Source organism: Dromaius novaehollandiae, chromosome 1 (genome assembly GCF_036370855.1).
Source record: "Dromaius novaehollandiae isolate bDroNov1 chromosome 1, bDroNov1.hap1, whole genome shotgun sequence".
NCBI lineage: Eukaryota > Metazoa > Chordata > Aves > Casuariiformes > Dromaiidae > Dromaius > Dromaius novaehollandiae.
In genome coordinates this window covers 3,934,117-3,952,340 of record NC_088098.1, presented here as the reverse complement: position 1 = coordinate 3,952,340, position 18,224 = coordinate 3,934,117, and the positions used below count along the sequence as shown (strand labels likewise).

At 46.6% G+C, this 18,224-nt stretch overlaps 1 protein-coding gene across 1 annotated transcript in view; it reads left to right on the top strand.

Moving 5' to 3' along the window:
• The window catches only part of CCDC3 (coiled-coil domain containing 3), a 41,041-nt gene extending 31,550 nt beyond the window's left edge, over window positions 1-9,491 (top strand). The window contains exon 3 of the mRNA XM_026119314.2: window positions 6,847-9,491. Coding sequence (XP_025975099.2) covers window positions 6,847-7,122 — 276 coding nt within the window. The 3' untranslated portion in view covers window positions 7,123-9,491. The remainder of the gene's footprint in view (window positions 1-6,846) is intronic.
• Window positions 9,492-18,224: the final 8,733 nt, after the last annotated feature.

Sequence of the window (18,224 nt, the reverse complement as noted above, 5' to 3'; positions counted from 1 at the left end):
TCTCAAAGGTAACACGAGAGCGGAGCACCTCGACCGCAGAGCCGCGGGAAAACACAGATGCCGGAGGTGAGGAGAGGAATGGCCCTTGGAGAGCCCCAGGATGGGTCCTGCCTTGAGTTTCTCTTCCCAGAGGCTTTCTATCCCCACTCACCATGCAGCAGATTTAGGGATTACCGTTGGGAATGACTTACCTGCTCACTTGGCACAAGTCAGGTACTGGTGGTAGGCAGCCTGGCTTGTACCCAACACCTTTCTTTCCCCATTCCTGTCTTCTTGATTAGTGTGCTTGCTCTTCTTTTTAAATCATCGCCTTTTTTCCATTAAAAAAACGGTGACTTAGGTGGTCGGTCCCTTTCTGGGTGCTGCCAGTGACCAAACCGAGTATGGTGGAGACACGTTCCCACCTCTGTCCACAATCTCAGCGGAGGGGACCAGGTGTGACTGTAGCGTGATAGCTTCCCCCGCTTAAAGGCATCTCTGGCTGCAGGGTTTAAACCAGTCTCCAGAGAAGGCAGTGCCCTGGCCATGCTTCCTGCGTGGTTTTGGAGCTAGGGGTATCTATCCAGGTATCTTCAGGGTTGAGTCTTTTCACCCGCCCTCAGTGCCCCCTAATCCCACTGTGTCCTCCAGAGGCACCCCCAGGCTGGCAGTCGGGATGCGAGCACTGCGAGTTCGAAGGCAGAGAGAAGGGCTTTAAAATGGCTGCCTGCAATGCTCACTGCAGCTGAAAGCCACCGGCAGGTCAGATACCTTGCCAGAAAGGAAGGTCTGGTTTTTCAAAGTACTTAATCATGGGGAAATATTTCTAAAAACTTGGTTGTTCAACTTAAGGTCATTGTTTAAAAAAAAAGGAGAAGAAAAAGAATAGGCTCTGGGTGTTTTTCCTTTCGAAAAATATTCTCCCCTGTAAAAAAAACATCCTTTATGCTGAGTCCATGTCTTGGTGGAGCTGCTGGCACTCTGGCCTTACGTCACAGCTTGTAAACAGGGCTCACATTTTCCAGGGAGACGGGCCATTCTCAGTAACGGGAGAGTTGGGGCCAAATATCAGCCAAGATACTTGCCAAGGTATCGGCCAAGAGCTGCTTCTGACAGGCCCTCAAGCGATTCTTCAGGTGGTTTTCCGTGGTACAAACAGCACTTTGATGCAGATGCAAACTAATGGGGCTGTTTTAAAGACTCCTGATTGTCCATGGACCTTGGGTTTGGGTCCCGTTCCCAGGGCAAGGTTCTCCAACGCTCTGAAAAGGATCCTTCGTGCCACCCTTGCAGCCTCCCTGAGGGCGGTCAGTCAAGCCAGGTGCCATTTCATGGGACTCAGGGGGGGATTCGTCTCGTTCAGTGTTAGCTCAGCCTGAGCTGGTTATCCGAGGAATGGAGACAAGTCCCCAAGAGTGAGTAACCTAAGGTAGGTGTCTGTGGTAGGTAAGAAGGCTCCCTTTGGATGTGCCTATTCTTCTCCATTGACAACTGGGGAAACCTAGATGACTTGCCTAGGCTAGATGCCTCTTAGGCATTTAAATTTAAGATGTGCTTTTAGTGAGCGGTGAAAGAAGAATGGCACCATTTGCAGTGCCGAGGCATCTCAGAGCGGTGGAGGCCTTGCAGAGGCTCCCTGCAGGCGAGGGCAGACACAGTGCTTCGTTACCTCTACAAAGACCCCATCTCTAATATTTTGAATTAATTAGGCATTTCTGCCCCAGATCTTGCACCTCACCATTGCAAATGCATGCCCACCCCAGATTCGGAAAGAGGTAGCCGTATCATGAGAATAATCACCACCATTTCTTTCTCCAGCCAGGTCCTGTGTATCTTGGTGGTTGATATAAAGTGACTGAAATCCCAGCTCGTCCCCATTAAAGCCAGTGAGACTGGCGTAGCCTCGGGACCCTGATTTGGTACCTCTGAAAGGTCAGGGTGAAGTCTTGCAGAGACAGGAGACTGTTTAACCAAGCACGGCTGTGCCACCAGCAGTTCACCCAACATGATGGTTTAGCAGTGCTGACAGGGGCTTTTCCACGCTTTGGCAGGCGTGTTAGTCTTGGCTGAAAAGCTTCAATAACTGGAGGTTAAGTCACTCCATCCCAAACTCAGTCCCCTCTGCTGCCAGACCCCCCGCTATCCTTCGCCGCACCACCGATGAGCAGACAGCTACCCTGCCGCCCCACGCGCTCACTCCTGCTTAGCCTGCCCAGGAGGCTGAACGTAACGAGAGAGCGATGCTCGGGGTCTGAAATCTGGAAAGGAAGGGCTCAAAGGGGACCGTCCCGGCCAGGAGAGGCGAGATTTGTCTGTGAGCCGTGCTGCATCCGTATCGGCTTCCGTGGGGCACAGAGCCCTGCTTGCTGAGCGGACAGAAGGCGTTTGGGAAACAAGTCCTGGCGGAGTTAAAGAAAAACAAAGAGCTATGTTTGGCTCCCGAGCCCCTTTTGAGGGAGCGGATGAATTATTGCTGTGTTGAAACAAATAAAGAGCTGGAGGTACGTGCTTCACGCTGTGTAAGGTTTCGGTTTAGGATGTTTTATGTAACAGTGCACAGAGCAGCAAGGCAATGCGCAGCAAATGCAGAAAGCTTTTTGCCTTCTCTGGGGAGCAGATTTATAGCAGAGGAGGATGAGAGGAGAGAAATGTGGGATACGATGAGCTCACCACGGGCTCAGCAGCCTCTGCTGTTCAGCAGCAGAGGAGGAGCTGTGGTTTCCAACCCACAGCGCTTGGACTGCGTTTCCAGAGCGAGCAGCTCTCATTTCTTCCACTGGACACTCCCAAGTGCTGCTGGTAAGGAGGTTTTGTTGGGGCAATCCTAGGTTTGGAATCCGCTTTTGGCATTTTTCTCCTGGATGGTGCACGACGCCCAAGGGAGAGACAAAATGTCTGCTGCTGTGGGCTGACGGCTGCCTTGGGCAGCAGGGAGGCCAGCGAAGGGAGCAGTCCTGTAACTGCCAGGAGGGACAGTGGGTGCCAGCTCCAAAGGAGAAGGTAGCCGTCTTTTTAAAGAACGAGTACTCAGGCCTAGGAGCTTTGCTTTCTCTCCATTTGGAAGAACGCGTGCCATGGGAGTGTCCTGGAGTAGCACGAGCGTGGCTAGACACTGCTCTGGGTGGCACTGCGGGTCAGGAGGAAGATTTGAGGACAAGAAACCAAAGTGACCCTTGCCTAAGTCTTCCAAAACCACATCATGTCCAAGCAGAGGAGATCAGGGCTTACTGTCACACGTTTAAAGGCATTTCTGCAGTCATCTTATCTGACCCTGTATTGAGCAGTGTCCAAAAATTCTGGCTGATGTGGAAGATAGCTTTAGCTCTGAGGGGAAAGACTTTCAGGTAATGAGGTTCCCCTGCTTTTTGGCAGTGCTCTCAGCAGGGACCATGCATCAGGAACTAGCTAGAGCTCAATTTCTCTCCCTTAGGTAGATGAAGGGCCAGAGCTGGGTGCCACTGCTGGGCTTTGAGTGACATGGGTTCTGTAATGCTAACTGCAACCATTTATATACAATTTGGGCTGGATGAACACTACCATCTTGCCTTTATCCATGGAGCATTTCCTGTTCACTGTCTCAGTCTAACGCAGCTTATTGGCAATTCAGCTGTAGAAGGCAGCCTAGTGCGTCAGATGGAAACTGATACATAAGTCGATTGTGCTACCTTTCTTGTTACATCTTCTAGTACAACTCCGGATTTGACTTTAACCACTGCTGAGGATAGCTCGCTAAAAAAATTGTGGATCAAATAGACCATCCAACCAGAGATATCCAGAAGAGACAACTCCTCCTACACGTGGGTCTCTAGAGAATGTAACTTTTGAAAGAAACCTAGAACAAAAATTCATAAATTTGTCTGAAAAGCCCTTTCTCCTGGTCCTTCACTCCATTTTTCAGGCCTATTAGTGTGCGTGCTGTGCTGAGAGTAGCATTTCAAAGCTGTTGCTCATCTGTCTGCTCTTGCTATGGTGTCCAGGTCCCAGCGCTCCCTCCCCTCGTTCATCCGTGGAGGCAGCCCACCTACCACGTCTCAGGGCAGACTGCGCCTTCGTCCTGGCTGGTGGGGATTCTCCACATCTCCCCTCTGTGGCTGAGAGGAGGAGGGGGGAATTCAGTGCCCACTCAAATATCTGCACTGAATTGTATCTGCCAAAGTCTGGGAATGGCCAAGCAGTGTGAAAGCTCCAGATCCATTCCTGTGTTCTGGCACGTCTGCAGCCTTCGTCCTCGCGGGTCTCAGAAACCCTCTTGTTGTGGTGGAACTGGGGGAAGAAAGAGGGGAATTCCTCAGTGACTTACCTTGCTGGATGGAAATTTCATTATCCCATTTAAGGAATAATTGCATTAAAAAAAAAGAGAAAAAAAACCCTCTCTACTGTACTTGAAAGTGGCAGCTTGTGGTCAATAGTGGGACCGTAGGACATTCCCAGAACCAAAATCCAGTTCCCTCTAGCTTTTACCAATACATTTGGACTACGGTTTGATCTTGATGATCATTAGTGCAAACTGTGCATGTTTATGGATGCAGGAGACAGACAAAACGGGATGTGACATCCCTGTCTATAATACACTCCATAGGAACTACTGCACACCATAGGCATACTTCAAATGGCTGTAAAAGAAGAGGTACACAAGTAGCAACATGGTCTGAGGTCTGGTTAACTTCTCACCTATTTATTCACCTTCAGGGTTAGTTATACAGGCTCTGCTGAGCTCTGAGCTGTCACAGTTGCACAGTTCTCAACATCAGATCTAATTGATTAAAAATAACTTGGGTGCACCCATGTGAACCGTAGGCACAGCAGGAACAGCAGGGGCAGGACAGCACTCAGGTTAAACATCATCTTTATTGTAGATCTCTGTACTATAAGCTGTGTGTTACTAGCTGGCAAGGATGTGAGGGCCCCCCTTGTTCTTTTTCCGCATGCCAAAGGAGCAAAGGAGGTTATTTTCTGGGTGGTAGTCCTGCAATTGCAGGCAGCCATCTGATTATCAAGCTGGGTCCTTCCAGTGGCTTGCCCTGTCGGTAAGAAAAGCTGTGCAGGTCTGACACTAACTTAGCTTTTTATAACTGTGTTGTTCCAGTGATCCCTCTGGAAATCTCTGGGGAATTTAAGCAAATCTGTGCCTGTGGCACAGGGAAGACTAAAATTTGGCTCCTAGTCTTTGCTGTGCTGATTCTGTAAGCCCAGCAAAAGTTAAATGTGCTTGGATAGGAGTAACACCTTGCAGGAACAGAGAGAGGTTGAAGAACATCGCAGATAAGGGCTGAGATTGTTGCCTCCAGATAGTCAAGGCCACTTAGATAATGGGCAATGTTAGCACAGGAACAGGTAGGGTTTTGCCTTGGGAGAAACATGGACTGAAAACTAGAAGGTGGGTTTTAGGCTGGAGAGTGAGGATCTGAAGGAGGCACAACATGAGCAAATGAGCTGGCAAGCTTTGATGGCATTTGAGAAGTTTCTGAGTGCCTCTATACAACTGGATACCTCTGCTGACAGAAGACCAACTTCAAAGGTTTAAAAGTGCCTCTGTGCTGAAGCTAATGTCATCCTTGGTGTCAGCCATCAGAAGTTCCCATTCCCCCAGCAGCCAGCCCAGGTAGGTGAGACATGGCTGGGGTCACACAGCCAGCCTCGCACTTCAGCTGCACTTGAGCACGAGTTGTGTGTTATTCTGTTTTCGTCTCTGTAATGCCCTGCACCTATCAGTGCATCAACAGAAAGTGCAAGAAATTCCTCAGCAAAGAGAGTCATCACCCCATGCCTTTCTAATAAACAACTTTTCCTAACTCTGTGCTCTCTTTTGCAGGGATTTAAATTCAAAAAGTGTTCCACTTGAAGCTTTGCAAGGGTTTGGCAAACACAACAGCCAAGAGGTGCTGGCTGTTTTCAAATAGCTCTTGGAATTAGCTTTGATCAAAACCAAATTCCCTCCTCTTCAGTACAATATCTGGCCTTTATCTGTGAGCTCGCAGTCTCCCAGGCGTGCATTGATGAAGGAGCCAAGTAAGAGGAAAGTCAGGGCAAACATTTCCCTCTTTGCAAAGCCGTGCAGTGCCCTTGCAAAAGAATCAAGAGCAGATGGCTATAGGAAGCAGTTGCTGTGTTGACTGGCCATGGCTTTCAGCTGCCGGGAGGTTCCAAAGCAAGTGAAATGTTATCTATCAAAGTGGGCTTGAGTCCCCCTCCTTCGCCCATTTTCAGTTGTCGAAAATACTACAAAGCAAGATGGAAAGAAACATGTAATCCTTCATCATCACAGTGAGGATTTACTTGTTTATTTAGATTCCCTGTCTGTTCCAAGTGTTCTGCCAGAGAAAGCCCATCCAGGCTCCAGGAGTGCTTGAAACACAGACAAAAAATATAGAGATATATAGGAGATAAAGAAACATACATAAAAAGATGCCTCAGACAACTCAAGTCTTGAAAAGGCAGAAACAACTTGTTCAGTGTTTTTCATGGGTGCTACCCACATTTCACATGTTTACATAAAAAGCAAAGGGTGGGCTCGTGTCAAAATCTGGAGTTTCTGATTTGATTGAATCAAATCTCGAGTTTTCCAGTCATGACACTCCTGGGGTTGAACTTCAGCTTCATACTGGAAATGGGACGTTCTTCCTCCATGAATTCAATGTAACCTCAGTAGGCTGGATAGGCCTCTCAAAACAGCCCATAAAAGTCATTGTGAATGGTTAATATCATTAATATCTACAATTTCGGGTCTTATCTGAATACAGAGGTGAAAGAGAAGCTTTTAGCAGAAAAAGCGTAAGCTGATGGTAGGAACACCTGAATTAATCCTTTCTTTAATGAGTTTCTATGTAAAGCTCACCTCTTCCTATTTCTTTTCTGCTGTCTCCTCAGCTCATGTGCTCCTCTGTCCAGAAGGCCCTGTTTGAGGAAGAGGACAGAGTGAAGAAGCTGCAGCAGAAGGTGGCGACACTGGAGAAGCGCAACAAACAGCTCCGAGATCGGGTGAAGAAAGTCAAAAGGTCTCTCCGGCAAGCCAGAAAAAACACCAGGCACATGGAGCAGATGAACCGAAAGCTCAGTGAGAAACTTTCCTCTGCAGGTGGCCAAATCCCATATATTAACTCTTTAAAGCAAGAGAACTCCCATGCTTCCTACCTTAAAGTATAATGTAAGGGGAAATGTTCAGGCCAATGATACTGGCGAATTTTGCCTGCATTGGAACAGGATCTGGCCCTCACACTTTGTCTACACTGTGCTTCAAACCCCGCGTGGAAAACAAATCTGAACTTGCTTTAGGCACAGCACTAGAGGAAAGGAGAACATGAACCAGATTTGGCTGGGTGCTGGAGACACAGCCCAAAGCTATGTCCATGCTGCCCTGTGTGGACGTAGAGCTGGGTCGCAGTCTAAAGCACACCGTGATCCCTGGGCTGGCTCTGACATTGGTTGTGGTGCTGTGGTGTGGTGGGTGGGATGAAAGTGCCAGCTCAGCCTGTCCCATCCCATCAGCCACTGCAGGCACTTGACATAGGAGCTCTTCTAGGAAGGGTCTGGTGTCAACGTACCTGCTCAAAGTGGGCTGTGCAAGCAAGGCAGAGGGGATATATGGAGATGGATGTCATTGGAAGGGCAGACATAAATGTTCTTCACTCCATCATCACCGCTAAGCTCTTGTCCCCCATTAAGCTTGGTGAAAGTCTATATCCAGTGCCTGAGCAAAGACTATGTCTGGATAGTTTGGACACATAGTGAGCTTGGGCTTGGGCTCCCCTTCAAAATGAAGCATGGATGTGCCCAGATTGTCTTAAGACAGTTTCTAAATATCACCCTTTTCGTTTTACCAGGAAGTACCCCAGGGTCACAGTAACTCCCTCAGATGCTTTCAGCATTTCCCAGCCAACAGAGTTTGAAACCACCTCATTTTGGGACTGTGTCTAGGATCTAATCCAGCTCCCGCAGTCAGGAATGGACTTGGCATTGACTTAGAGGGGGTGCTGGATCTAGCCTGGCAGACCATTTCAGATCCAGTTTTCAGGCAGGTTTAATTTACAGTGTAGACAAGGTTTTATGTTTTGTAATCACTGTTTGAGGTTATGATGGAGGTTGCTGGGAAACCTCGCTTAGTTACGCTTAGATACTGTAGAGATCACATCAATATTAACAGGGCATTAAAAATTAAGCTGGTTTATATATGTATATATTTTAAAATCCTATCAAAAATATTTTTATTACACATTTGATATAGTCTAATTTCTTAAAATATGAAGTAAATCCCATTTCTTGGTTAAAAAAAGTCCACCGTGTTCTTTTCTAGACATTTACAACATGACTTCTGAACTGTGGCTAAAGCAGTATAAAAGTCAAAGCATCAGTATCTGTGGCTGATACAGTTTCCACCTGTGTTAATCATATTTTGGGTCTTGGTAGTCAAACCATCTTCCTTCATACCAGTGCACCATAAGGAGAGAGGAGAAAGGTAGAAGAATTTTTGTGTTTTTCTTCCCTTTTCAAAATAGTTTTTCTTACTCGAAGCATGAGACCCAAGAGCAGATATGCTTCATGCCTTTTGAAAAGGACAGCCCAATTTTGCCCAGCCCAGAGCAACACTGACAACCTGCCAGGGCTAAACCTGATCTGCACAAGAGGGACCGATCCAGATGGTCTTTAAGATAGATGTGTGGCCCTCAGAAACAGCAGTGTGCAAACCACTGCTGATCCTAACTGCATGCTTTACCGGATCACTGCGTGCTAGCGTATGCAGGCTCCATGCTGTGTTTCGGCACTTAAAAATAGAGGATATACAGACTACAGCCCCGCTGGACTATGCTTGCGGACCTTGCGTTAGGAAAAGCCCATATCAGTTTTCCACCATGAACTTCAATCCAAGCTGAACTCAAAAGTTAAGCATTGTGTTGGCTTTTAGGATGCTGCGGAGTTTTAATTGCCTCCCAGTTTTGCTCCCTTTGGAAAAAGATTTTTTCCCCCCCTTCCTGAAATAATACTGGCATTTCTTAAGATTCTAACTCCTCCGCAAGCCTCCCCAGCTTCAAAGGCTCTGCCTACTGATTCAGCACAATTTGAGTCATTTTGTGCTGCAGTCAGCAATGCGATTTCCTGAGAACGACTACAGACCTAAGGCTTCCTTAGGCGCCATCAATAGCCTTTTACCCCAAAACTTAAATCCATAGGAAAGTAACTAATTTTTTTGGTTTGTTTCTGGTTTCTAAACTGCTGTTTAAATAAAATGAACTGTTTTTCCTGGTATAGGTATTAAAATTTCGTTTTAATTTTTGTTAATAAAAATATTCCCTCTATTATTCATTTATGTTTCATAAATGTTTTTATAAAGCTGAGAAAATACAGTTAATATAGCTATACCTTTGCTATTCTCTCTCACAAATTTTCCAAACACCATGTTGAAAAGCTTTCTCTTTTGGCTGATATTTATGTCTCTTGATGAAAAGATTGGAATTTACATCCTATTTTTCCTCTTTCTCTAGCTTAAAAGAAAGTAAAGCATTTTGCTCTCCTTGTCAGTTTTGTGAGAATTTTGTTACTTTCTAAGAAAGCAAAATCAAAGCCCCAAATGCAATCTCCTCCAGGTACAAAAACCAAAGTTTTTTTTTTTTTTTTCTTTTGGAATTGTTTCTTTCACTCCTACTTGCTTTTGGATCAATTCCAGAGATAAGGACTAGCAGTCAAATCACATCACAAGATAATCCTGTCAATGAGTAACACAGGCCACTGGGATACCAGCCCCAAATAGAAATGCTATTAAAGTGATCCCATTGATTGCCTGACCCCGATGGTGACAGTATCCAGAGGGTGAGCAGAGAGGGTGTGAGAGCAGGAGACACAACGGGAGATTTTGGCTCCTTCCATGTAGGTCATGGTCTGACACAGACCCTAAGTTTTTAGACCTTCTCCATAACTATTTTGTGGAACAGCTAATCTGGAAACTCACAACAAGGACCAAAACTCATGCCTTTGTCCAAATTAGTGCAAAAGACATGACTATGTTACTGTTACGGAGCTGCCTTGTAGCAGTGACCATAATGCACCGAGGTTCAGCCTCCTTGCAGGAAGGACAAAAGCTAAGTTTGCACCTTTGTTAGGCTCAATTTACAAGGGGAGCACTGAAGAAAAGAGAAGTGGATTAGGAAAGAAATCAAAAGGGCAACTAAAAGGCTTCAAAGTCAGAGGAGGCACAGGAACTGCTCAAGGTGATCATGCCGGTGTCTTGGGCAAAGGCATGCTGTGCATCACATGAGACAGGGGAACGTGTGGAAGAGGTTGGCATAGCTAGATGGGATGTGCAAAAAAAAAAAAAAAAAGAAGTTGTGTCCAAATGAGGAAAGTAACTGATTAGCAGCAACACCAAATGAGGCAGCCCCCCACAAGGAGTTCAAAGATGCTTTAAAATTAAAAATTAAACACAAGCTTTTGCAAATGTATCAGGAGCTTGAAGGTTGCCAGAGCATCTGCAGAGCCAGCTATGGTAGTTCCCAGAGCCGTACTGGGCAGAGAAGGAGTTTTCTGGCATCTGTGTTCACAGTGGAGGAATCTCATGGCCAAATCAATTTTTCCTGGTAGACCCAGAGAACAAGAAGAAGAAATGGAGGAGCAAGCTGACAAAATGAGTAGTAAGAAATTGCAAGGACTGGACAGTATTCACCAAAGAGTTGTAAAGGAATTCAGGGATAAAATAGTGACCCACAAACTTTACTGCCTTGATATCAACAGACAGGAAGATGAGTAATATAGCACCAGTTTTGTTACAAAGGTTTCCAAGGAGAACTGGACGGCACTAAACCTCGCACCTGTACCAGGCAAATACATAGGAACACTACCAAAGAGTGGAATTAGCTGAGTGACTGGCAGTAAAATAGATGAAATTCAGTGTAGGTAATTTAGAAGGATATTTATGGGAGAAAAGAAAAACAGTCCTGTCTTTTCACATGAAATGACATGTTCTGAGCTGACTAGTATCATTAAGAGAAGGAGCCTGAGGTTGCACCATTCAATTCTATGAAAATATTGGCTCAACACTAAATTAAAAAAAGTTAGTCAAGTGGTAGAAATTAATTAAGAAAGGGTTGGAGATCACTACTAAGTACAAGGTATACCCACATTTGAGATGCATTGTGCAGTTATTCCCCAACTTAGAAAAGCACCTACTAGGAAGGGTACGGTGAGGGGCAACAAGGAAAATCCAGTATCTGGAACAACTTCGTATGATGAGCAATTGTATTTTCCAAGCCTTTAGGCAGGAGAAGAGATGAACTGAGAGAGGAGAATAATGGAGAGCAACAGAAGAGAGGAAATTATGGGATTTTCCTGCCATGGTTCTCCCAAGTTTTCCTTCACCAAATAGTCCCTTCTTCATCACCACCACCCTCCCTTGTTTCATGAGTCTCTGTTGTCCTCTCAGTTTGATCCTCATGGTGCAGTGAGCATAGGCCTTAAAGATTACAACATATTTGTTTTATGACAAGATAAGACAGGAAACGCCAATTGACTCTTGTTTTTCAGTCACCAGTAAAACTTTTGCAAGGCTTGTGTGTCTCACTGGATTTGGACTGGACGCTTCTAATGCTGATCTGCACTCAGAAAGCACCTTCTGTCCTTAGACTTCACAATAGGAAGATCTCTGTGGTTTTCTGAGCATGGCTATTTGCAGAGCAGAGTGCACCAAATAAGCTGTGTTATTTTCTCGTAAATCACAAGCATTGTCCTTATTTAACACCCCTACATGGGTAGCTCTAGGAGAACTGTATAGTAAAGGATGAGGATTTATGGAGAGCAGACAGCGTTAGCAGCTTTCTCTGCTTTCCAGCACCAAAACCATTGAGGAGAGAATGATTTCCATATGTTTGAACAATAATCTAGGGAGATAGCCATGCTCACTGTGTTATTCTGTTTGGGTTTTAGCAGAAGGAGTTTCTGGAAAGGAAAAGCACACCAGTGTTTCAGAACTATATCAGTAAAGTCCATTTCTTATACACAAAAATTGCCGCCAAGCTAGGTAATCTCTCATTAATGAGGCAAAGGAGAGAGAATTCAGTTCTAAAAGAAGGAGGGGGAAAATGTAAAGGAAAAACCATGGAGAGCAGATAAAAACGACAAGTTATGTCACTCGTTCTTATAACAAATCTAAGTAATTGCAAGGAAATTTCATTTTCCTCCCCATTTAACCCCAATTATTTTCATTTAATCACAGTAACATTGCTATTTCTCTCCAAACCAGACTGCTTTGCATGATAGACACCGTTTCCAACATGACCTAGGGTTTAGGCATGTTCCTAATCCCATAAAACAAACACAGAGAGTGGGACAGCATGTTCCAGTGTACGCAGCACTGCACTAGGAGTGGTCATTTGCTCTGGTCTCCTCGCCTATGCTGGGGAATGAGGCCAAGTGACCACAACAGGAATTTCATAGGTCATGTTGGAGCCTGATGTTAGAGGAGGCAGGAGCAAAGTGAAGCCCCTACGTGGAGGCAAGTGTAGCTCAGGCAGGAGCAATATTTCCTTTCCAAGGAATTGCCTTTTGGTGGGTAGAAATTCAGTTAACTTGGTTGTTTTTCCACACCAGGGGCTTGGTAGCATCACAGAATTATTGGGGCTACCTGATGGTTTCTTCTTACGAGACCGTCTTTGTAATTGCTTGTTACTTCAGTTAATGTTAGTTGTTTGCAATGACATTTCCCCCCCGGTTGTCTGCCTTGTGAAGTTGTTGTTGTGTTTTTTTTTTAACTGAAATTTTCCACAAGCAAGGGGCCATTTCTCAGGACAAAGTGGGGATGGGGAGGATAATTGTTTTGCAATGTTAAAATATCATCCGTGAAGTGACATTTTCTTTGGCAGACTCCCATGCTTTGGAGTCGTGACAAAATTTGGCAAAGTCCTTTTACATCCTTATGACCCCCCCTCCCCCCAAACTAAAATCAGTGGGAAGCCTTTGAAATATTTTTTTTCTTTTTCGCAATGTGCACACACTCGGCAAAGCCATAGAAGGGCTTCATGGCTAAAACCCCAGAGAATCTGCCCTCACTGAGCTTTCTTGAGCCCCTCTTGTGTCTCCATCCCGACCGGATGACCCAGGTGCCATGCAAAGAAGGCAGCATCACCAGCCCAGATAGATGAAGCCAGGTTTTTATTGTTTCTACAGCTCCAGGACTCCTCCACGGTGCCCTAGGGCTGGGGAACATGCTGGGGGAGGCCAGTGCCTGGGAGTGCCATGAGGAACAAGGGGTGCTGGGACAAACTAAGGAAGGAGATGAGGACTACTACAGGAAAGAGACTGGAAGCTGGAGCACTTGGAGTGTCAGGATAGGTCTTACGGAGACAGCCACCGTGAACCTGGATGAGACTCCGAAAGAAGGGAGAGCAATTTGCCATGCACTATCCATCAGGGCCCGGTGTAAAGGAGACCCAAAGGCTTAAAAATCAAACATACAGAGGACCGCCTGGTCGTGGGCCTGGGGAATGTGCAGAAGGGGTGGGATGCTGCTGGCAGTGCACGGCAGGGGCCAAGTGACAGCCCGCGCTTTCAGCCAGCTCCCTCCAAGAGTGCCCAAGTCAAGCAGCACTTCACCTGGGTCACTGATACCTCTCACTTCTCTGGAAAAGTGTCCAGACACCAGGCATGGCTATAGCACAATTTCAAAGCTTAATGTTAAATTGCCCAAGAAAATCTGTAGCTTTAATGAGAACAGAACCAAGATACCGTGTTAGCAGCACAAGTCTACTTGAGTTCAAGGAAAAATCCTCTCATTAAGAGACGGGTAAAGCTCTGGGCTCAGTTAAAACCACTCCACTATCCAGGGTACTTGTACATCCACACGCACATATTTCACTTCATGTTAGAAGTGTCTGCCCAGAGCCCTTTGGGCAGGTCTCCATGGACCTCACCACTTGGTGCCATTGCCATAGTGCTGTGCCCTCAGCCAACAAACACTATCGGAAAGCCATGTATTAGCTCAGACATGTAGGTATGTGGCTTTTGACCCCCTCGAAAGCAGTGAGATCTGTCAGATTTGTCTGCAACCATCCGTGTTGACATGTCATATGAATCCCCCTAAATCTTTTGTTGCCAGGCTCCAGAATGGGTTTTGTTTTGCCATGTTTTGTTTGGAAATGAAGGGCGTGGGAATTCCTGTTCAGCTTCCAGTTTTCTAAATCTGAGACTAAGTGGAAACTGGGTGGAAAGTTTCCTACCAAGAAAGACTCTTTCTAGGTGTCAGAGAGGTAATTGCTCACTGTGTCCTCTGAAAGTCAGATTTACTCAGCATCTTGTCCTTCAAATACATGATAGAGCAAGTAGTCCAGAAACTGGCTGCCTCAATGAGCTGAACAGAGCATATTTTTGTGGTCATGAGTGCCCCATCACATACGCTGCGGTAGACAAGTCCTGTAAGCAGGAGGAGGAAAGCAGCTAGGGTCAGCGTTGGTGGGAGAAGTGGGGTCTATTTCAAATATGTCCCTTCTCCTCTCCACTGAAGTTGTTCTCCACGGTTTCTGCAGCCAGAAGCTGAGTTGCAGCAGCTCACAAACGCAGTCTTGTCCAAGCTGCTGCCATTTCCCCCATGGCACCCTGCTTCCACCCTACTCCTCAGTGGGATCCCCCCCGGTAACATCAGCCCCTCCATGTGCTCTGGCTTGGGAAGGCAGTAAAACCCCACCATGCATGGGCACCATCTCGCCTTTCATCGCTCTCTGTGCAAAAGCCCAGCGCTGGCTTCAAGCAGATGCATGTCACCTGGTGCCCTCTCTTGCCTGAGCAAGGGGCTTCAGCATCACACAGGAAAATTGTCACTGATTAAAGGTCTCTTTAAAGAAACTCATTTTCTATGCAAACAGAGCTGCACAGATCCAGTTCTAGCTCCAGGTAAAGCACAGAGGAGGACAGCAATGAACGAGTGGTCACTCCTGCCCCAGAGCACTATCGCACAGCCAAGAACAGGCACAGGTAGAGGCTAAGCACCAGCAATGGTGGGGCAATCCGGGCAAGCTCACTGCTGACCTGGAGGCTTTGCTCTCTGGTGGCAACCTGGTAGCACAGTGAAGAGCAGTGGGGAGCTCGGCCCAGCACCGTGAGTATCCAGGGCACATGAAAAGGCTTGGCTCCTTTTCTGAGCCGCTAATTGTTCTTACAGACTCCTGAGATCTTTTCTATAAGGCAGGCAGTCAAAAAAAAGAAAAAAAGAAAGAACTACATGGTTTTGAAGGGCCGCCACATGCCAAACTGCAGCCCATAGATCACAGTCTGGGAACAACTGCAACAAAATACTTCACCTTTCCACTGAATCTTCCATTTGGAGCCCTTAAAATGCTTGGTGGCCTTTAATTGAGGTTTTACATGATCCCCTTCCACTCAAAGTCAAACAAAGATGCTAAGACATATTTAAACTGGGTAAACTCAGGCAGCAATTCAGTGGCAGATCTGCATAAGAAAACTCAGGGATCCCAGACCTTAGCCTCTTGCTCCAGTTTCTAAAATCATTTGCTGCCCAGATGGGGCAGAGAGGGAAGATCCCAGCACGTGAGCGAAGGGATATAGCTCCTTACAGAGGGCAGACCAGAGCAGCTTGTGTCGTGTGCCAAATTTGGATCACTTACTTATACATGACCAGCCCCACCTGAAACAGAGCAGGGGTCATGACAGACATACTCTGGGCAGAAGCCAAGCCTGGGGAGGTCTCTGCTACTCCACAAGAACTGGGGCAGGCAGGCCACCACCTGCAGTGCTTCCCCCCGTGTCTTTCCCAGTGCTCCTCACGCCAGCAAGAGCTGGACACCAGCTGCTTTTTGTCAGCATTTTCTTGCAGGCTAGGCTCTCTCTGGAGAGCACAGAGGAGTTTTGGCACTTCTTTTTTTTCTATTCTGTTCTGTTTATTCCAGAAGATAGGTCATTATCCTAACCTTAATTTTTACAGGACTCAATCAAATTCTCACTCAGAAGTTTTGTAAGTATCCGCTTTGTCATATGCTCCGTTCCCCCAGCCCATGCATACATCCCACAGGCTCCGAAGGAAACATTGGGTTTTGCCAGGGCTTTCATGCTCGGATGAGTCAGTGTGCTGGAGTCCACGCAATCACAATTTTCCTTTCTGTCCAGAGCCTCCATGACAGCTCTGGACCCAGCAGCTGGAAGCAGATCTTTAAACTGCTTATTGCTCAATAAAGCAACATCTGCTCGATGGGTACGAGACCTTCAGCAGGAAAAGTGGCATCAGATGTGTTTCGTTAGCTTCCCAAAGACCAGTGAGGGAGTTTGAGGGCTCTCTCACAAGTTGGCAGAGGAGGGGGTGAGCCCTAACAAAAAGCCTGTCAGGTTATTTTACCCTCAGGGACCATTTCTTCCATCTCTTTCTTTGCCAGGAAGTAAGAGTGGGTCAGACGGGAAGAAGTGCGGGGCTGGGGGCTCCGCTCCCTCAGGGCCGCGGGTGGCCTGGAGAGCAGGCAGGGGTGGTGTGAGGGCAGGGCATGAACAGGGACAGAGCCAGGGCAACCAGAGCGGAGGAGGAAGGCGCAGAGAGCAGGTTGCCCCAACCACAATTATCAGTGTCTCGGGCAGCATTTCTCTTCCACTGCCCACCAGGAAAAGGAGGGACCCTCCAAGGCAGAAAGGAATTGGTCTCGGAGATGCCCCCGCAGCACATCTGTGCCAGGAAAACACAGGCAAACAAAGGAGAGGCTGAAATGCTGGATGTCTGTTCACTGCCTGAAGACAAACACATGACCACATTGTTGAGGGGTGTTTGCTTGAACCATTCTCATGCATTTCCATGGGAACGGGGCAATTGTTTTGGTTTCTTCTTTTTAATATTTCTCTTATCATTATTTCTATAATGCCCTACTAGCTGGAGACTTGGTCTCAAGAGATAAGAAAGAGGAAATGTCACGGACTGTTATCAATAAATAATTTTTTCCCATTTCTCGATGCCAGGAAAAGTAGCTCTTGCTGGATAAAAGGAGATCATTTGTTATGCTCTCTCCAAATTATTTATTTCAGATATGTTATAAATTGCAATATGTACCAATAGATATAGATCCACATGCTCCATTTTGCTACCCACAAGCACACGATGAAGAGCTAGTCCCTACCTCCAGAAGCTTACAAAAAGTCAGCACATCATGCAGTCAGAGCTGGAACCAGCACTACTTGCTAAGAGAGAGACAGCTCTGGTTTTACAAAGACACTTTCAGTAGCCGTACTTACACTGTTGAGGCTGAAAGTTTCCATGGTGTTGTTGCTCTCTGCTGGACTGCATTGAAAAAATAGTTTCCGACCGATCAACCATCTCTGAGGCGAAGTCTGCAATTGCAAAACATTTTATCTTTCTCTAAATATTTCTGCTGATTTTTTTAAGCTGTTTCCCATCACCATCTTCAGAGCAAGGAGCTGGAGTTTGATTAGGACATTTTTATATCAAGTCAATTATTTCTGTGAAAAAAAAAAATCCAAATTCAGGCAAGTTCTAACAAATGGTTAAGAGCTCTCCAGCTGAAGACACTCAACCAAGACTCCCTCTTAACCAGCCTCCCTGGTCCCTTCCTATGGACCAGCTGGTGGGTTCCCTGGCATTGTACCATGGCTGGGTAATAAGGTGCAATATTATGGTCCAAGTGGTGTCACTTGCTAAAAATCTCCTCTAGAAGGCACTGTCTAGAGGAGATTTTTAGCATAAACTCACGTCACAGCCCTCCTCTATCAGGGAAGCCCCTCCTGGGAGCCCAGACGTGGTAGGGGAGAAAAGCCATCATCAGGCTGGATTGCTCTGAGATCGATAGTCTGGTCAAACAGCAGCCGTCTTGGCATCATTTCCACCAAAACCCCAGGGAGTTTGGCCACAGCAGACCTTGGCCTACAAGGTAAGACTTGAGGATCTTACTGTAGCAGTGCTCCCTTCTCATGTCCTCCATCTCAGGCAATCACTTTCTTCCCCCTTCTCCTGTCACTTGAGGGGCAAATTTTCAAGGCAGGCAGAGAAATGAGGCTGTTTTCCCTTGCCTGGGAGCTGCAGCACCAGCAAAGTTACCCTCTCAGAAAGCCTCCTCCCTGCCGTCTCTTGGCCCCCAGGCACAGGAGACCATGGTGGCACTACGTGCTTTTTGGTCATATCCTGGCTGTTGGAGATGCTCCCGCGAGAAGCCACTTCCCATCATTGCTTCAGCCATGCTTCACACTATCCTCACAAATGGCTCATCACACAAAACGGATACAAGAAGGAGAGTTGTTGGGATGAAATAACATCATCCATCCCT